Source organism: Sphaeramia orbicularis, chromosome 11 (genome assembly GCF_902148855.1).
Source record: "Sphaeramia orbicularis chromosome 11, fSphaOr1.1, whole genome shotgun sequence".
Taxonomy (NCBI): domain Eukaryota; kingdom Metazoa; phylum Chordata; class Actinopteri; order Kurtiformes; family Apogonidae; genus Sphaeramia; species Sphaeramia orbicularis.
Window position 1 is genome coordinate 17787747 of NC_043967.1, and position 4883 is coordinate 17792629.

Below are 4883 nucleotides of genomic sequence, written 5' to 3' on the forward strand. Positions count from 1 at the left end.
AGCTGATAGTTTACATTATAGCGTTCTGTATTTATTAGCGTTTTTATAGCGTATATTATTATATATTTTATAGTGTATTTATAGCGTTCTGTTGGGTTTCTGTAAATTGGCTTAGAGTCTGGTTTTGACCAACTCTATATATAAAGTGTCATGAGATAACTTTTTTGTGATCTGGCGCTATATAAATAAATTTGATTGTTTGAGTGATTTAATTGGTTTCCCCCTGTAAGTCGCTTTGGAAAAAAGCGTCTGCCAAATGCATAAACATAAACATAAACGTAAACATATTTAGTCACAAAACAGCCACAGTAAAACCACAAATCACCTCTGTTTTCTGTACAGTTTGTGCTGTCAATAGCTGAACTAAAGATCTGTTTGGAATCGTCCAAATAAGGTCAGAACCGTCACAGTTTAGTCTGAACCAGGGGTCAACAAACAGGCTTAGCAAAGAGAATAACATTACATAAAACCTTCATACCTTCATATGCCTCATAATCAAACTCACTCATTTACAGCTGTGTCCAGTGGTGAAAACAACAACAGTGATTTTATCACTTTCATGGACTTACAGTTTTTTCTTAGTAGTTCTCTTCTTTTTTGTTCTTTTGAACAGTTTTTGTCCTTTTGATTTGAAAATATCCCTGTTTGTCTAAACCTGTTGAGATAATGACATAACGAGTAAACCTACAATCACAGCAACTGTAGAAAGCATATTCCCCAAATTTCCTTATTTTGAAGAAATAGTTGTGTGATATAAGAGATAAAAATAATAAACAATAATTAATATGTTCTTTGTGGTAGTTCCTCTCAGTTCAACTGGACTAGTTTAGCTCTTTTGAAAACATTTTATCCCTCATCCAAGAGACTTCTTCAGTTCAGTTCAGTTCAGAACTAGTCCAGTTGAACCGAGAAGAACTACCAAGAAGAACAATGACCTGGTGCAAATGAGAACCTATGCAGACAGTAATTAAGATGGGTAAAACAAGGTATTTTCCATTTTTTTCAGTGGTCATCATCATTCTTTTAATTTCTAAAATACGCTGTTCTTAAAAAGCTTAAGTAGTTTTAAGGTGCTGTAAATATGATGACTATTGGATCACCTCTGCTTCAATTTCAACCAGAAAATAGCAAAAAAAAAAAAAAAAAAAAAAAAAAGAATACATTTGAATATATTTATGTATAAAGTTTCATTTATATCACTATCAAAGCTGCATACAGTCTTATGTAATGGGAAATCTGTTGCTGGATGTGATATGAGATCCAGTACTGGTCCATTTATTACTGCTACATATTTTTCCCTCTGTTGGAAATCAACATTCCTTTACCTTGTTGTGATGCCGGCTCTCTGTCTCTACAGGATATTACTGACAAAAGGACATCAATCCTTTTTCCTCCGTGGGTAACACAAGCAAACACCCTGTTGTCATCCAGTGCAGGTGATTCTATTCACCGTGTACCTCAGCTCTCAGCCTTAGCTTTCACTGTGAAAAAAAATAAACGGATACATGAGACAATAAAGTGTCTTAACATGTTGCCGCAGCTGGAACAAGCCCCACTAGCCTGGAGGTGCAGGTATCCCCTTCACAATAAAACAAAGTATGGCGTCTGTTGAAAAGAGTTTCATCACTGACTAATGCCTCTGTTGTTAGGGAGTTCCTGTTTGCAGGAAGGCTGTCTGGCATGCCTGCAGCATTATGTCAGAAAATGAGCCCGCAAACAATTTTCAATCAACTATTTTTATTTCAGACAATGACAAAAAATATATATATAAAAAAGAAAGAACTCCAAATGTTCTTGTACAAAAATAAATTATGTACTATTCACTCTGAAAAACCCACAGCTCTTTCCCCACGTATTGTGCAGTACATTCACACTAGATCTAAATATCACTCTACATCATAGAAATCATAGACATGGCATTCACATTTGAAACATTAATGTTTATGTTAGATTAACATTATCTTTTACATATCATGCATCCAAATGTAATGGATTATTGCTCTCTATTATCTTTTTTACATTCTCTTAATGTGGCACACTAAAACAAAACTCCCATCCCGTTGTTTTTTCCTAATATAAACCAAAGTTTCTGCACAGACCAACTGTATATTACTGTACATAAAACGTACTGTCTGGACTTGTGGATGTCCTCAGCAGCAGCTCATTGTGCATCTATAGTCAGAATGTGTCTGTGTTTTCTTCAGTATGTGCAGATGTTAATTTAATGTTATGTGTTGCTCTGAACACACCAGGCTTTTATCACTGTACAGATGACACACAATAAATTTATATGAGACTTCTGTTGCTATTGTGTATCACTTAAACCTTTTCAGTCAGGATGTAGATAGCTTATCTTAGCTTAAAGACTGAAAGCAGGGGATCAATAGCTATCCTGTCTCTGTCCACACCTTAACAAATCATCTACCGTCACCTATAAAACCCACCAAATAACATGTTGTATGTGCTCATACATGCACACACAAGCTTAAATATAACTGTTTGTACTTTCAGATGGAGTCACTTGCTCAGTTCCAGTGACTGTGTGCAGCTTCCCAGAGTTTTTGTCATCACAGTGATGCTAGCAGGTTTGGTACCATTATTCCTGTACAGAATCCAAAATAAACTCCTGTACTCACTTGAGCCAACTGCACTCTGTGTGTGTGTTGTGCAGTAGTCATGAAGTGTATATACAGCGTTAATCTACAAATAAGACACATGATAGCGAGCCATTTCTGAACCTAAGTGTCTGTTAACTGTACACTGATCATTTGTTCATGAACTTCATGGTGTTGACATTTGTAGATGAAAGGATTTCCTGTGTGATACTATAACAACGTGATGGTTTTAGCTGTCAGACTGCCTCCCTGCCTGCTCCTCAGGGAGTCCTGGTTTCTTCTGGTTCTTCCTCTGTTTGCCCTCGTGGGCAGACTGTGTCCTTGTGTCCTGAGTCATTCTGTTGTCTGGAATAGCGTTTGCACTTGCAGGACGTCACAACAGTTATCTTGTAGGTCCTGGTGGTGCCATCCTCACACTGCAGTCGGATGCGTTGGGTCCGGGTCCGGTCGATGACACAACGCCACTCGAGGGTGTCTCGTCGGCTCCAGTACCTCCCTGTGTAACCCCCACCCCCTATCCAGTTGGGCAGGAGGTGGGATGGCAGACATTCTCCGGCACAAACCAGCTCCTTGATGGGGTTGACGCTGGTGCACTGGCCATCAGAGATGTACTTGGTGGACCTCAGCTCTCTACATCCAACTTGGCTCTGGTCTGGACCTGAGGCAGAAAGCTCAGTTAGAAATATGCACTAATACACAGCTCCTTTAAGGGTCTAGATCTTAAACAGTCTCAGAGCTGGGCCCCTTTTCTCACTATTCTAGACGGTGACTCAGGTGTGAGTCAGTTCTGCTTCATATTTCACAGCTAACATCCCAGTTTTCAAGCCTAGTATTGGAATAGCACCTAAGGACACATATGAATGACAGGCTTCCTGATCCTCATCATATCATGGATAATCTAAGGCAGTGGTTCCCAACCTTTTTTGGCTCATGACCCCATTTTAACACCACAAATTTCTGGCGACCCCAGACATTCAAAACTGAGACTTTTTTTTTTTTGCTAAAATCAATTTGTTTTTGATCGCATAATAGTTTGCTATAATATGTTGCAAATAAACATTAATTTTAGACGACATTTAGGCTATATAATGTAAATTTTTATTAGTAAGTTTTATTTATTTATTTTTTTTTAATTTTTTTTAATCAATTCAGTGCTTCAGTTTCAGTCTCAGAGTTTGTCATGTCTTTTATGTCTGTCTCAACTCACCATATATTTTTTATTAGTTTTTTTTTTTTTTTTTTTTTTAAATCAATTACTAGAAATTTCAGGCGACCCCATTTGAATTCCAGGCGACCCCACGTGGAGTTCCGACCCCAAGGTTGAAAAACAATGATCTAAGGATTGGTGCTGTTTGATAATTCACTCCTAATCTCTTCAGTGTTTATTTCCACTCTAGTTCGTACAATTCTTTGTTTTTCTCATATTCCAATGGAACTACGCAGCTGGTAAATGACTTTTCCTGACATAACCAGATAAAATATGACTAAACATGGATGATTTATGCTTTGTTTCTCATTTAATCCTGCGTCATCTCTGTAATACTAGAACAGAAACACTGCTCTATTGCGCACACACGGCGCAAAGTAAATGACAACTGATGTAAACAATAGCACCAAGTCTGAATCTTGTTATTTGATGTGATTCACAGAGTCACTAACCTGCATAAAAACAACTATGAGCTAGACAAATGTGGTTCAAAACGTACGTCAGCGGTGAAACCTCGTGCGTAAAAGTTTTGGACTCACCATTACGCGCAGAGTCTGATCCGCGTCTGCCCCCGTTCCTGGCCTGGTTCGTGTTCTCCTCAGTCGGCTCCTCCTGCGTGTCGTGGACCACCTGCGTGTTCCCTGACTCCGTGGCGTCGTTCTGAACAGCTGTACTGCTCGTGCGCAGCAACAGCAGGAGCGCGAGGAGGTGGAATCGGCTCATAGCTGCAGCAAACCTTAGCCTGTGTCTGTGCGTGTGCGTGTGTGCGCGCGCCCTGTCTGCTGCCTTTGATAAAGTGAAACCTGATGAATGTCCAACCTGCAGCAGCCGCAGCTTTTATAGCCTGCACCGGTGACACAGTCAACATGAATGAACAGGTCACACCCACCTGAACAGGGGCCACTGGGGTCCAAACCTCTACCCCACCACAGGACTTCACGTGCAGTGTGTTGTATTGAGCAAACCGCAAAAGGAAGAAACTTCATGTCTCTTAAAAATAAAATCAGACCCATCTATTCATTGACTCTCGTAAAAAATAACCACACCTTATTTAACACCTG

General features: G+C 39.4%; 1 protein-coding gene across 1 annotated transcript; it reads right to left on the reverse strand.

Annotated features, from left to right (window-relative positions):
• Nucleotides 1–2063: 2063 nt before the first annotated feature.
• On the reverse strand, nt 2064–4590 carry sostdc1b (sclerostin domain containing 1b). The gene is given in 3 exon segments (XM_030146662.1): nt 2064–2928; nt 2930–3273; nt 4362–4590. Coding segments are annotated over 3 exon segments (612 nt in total). The 5' UTR covers nt 4546–4590; the 3' UTR covers nt 2064–2844.
• Nucleotides 4591–4883: the final 293 nt, after the last annotated feature.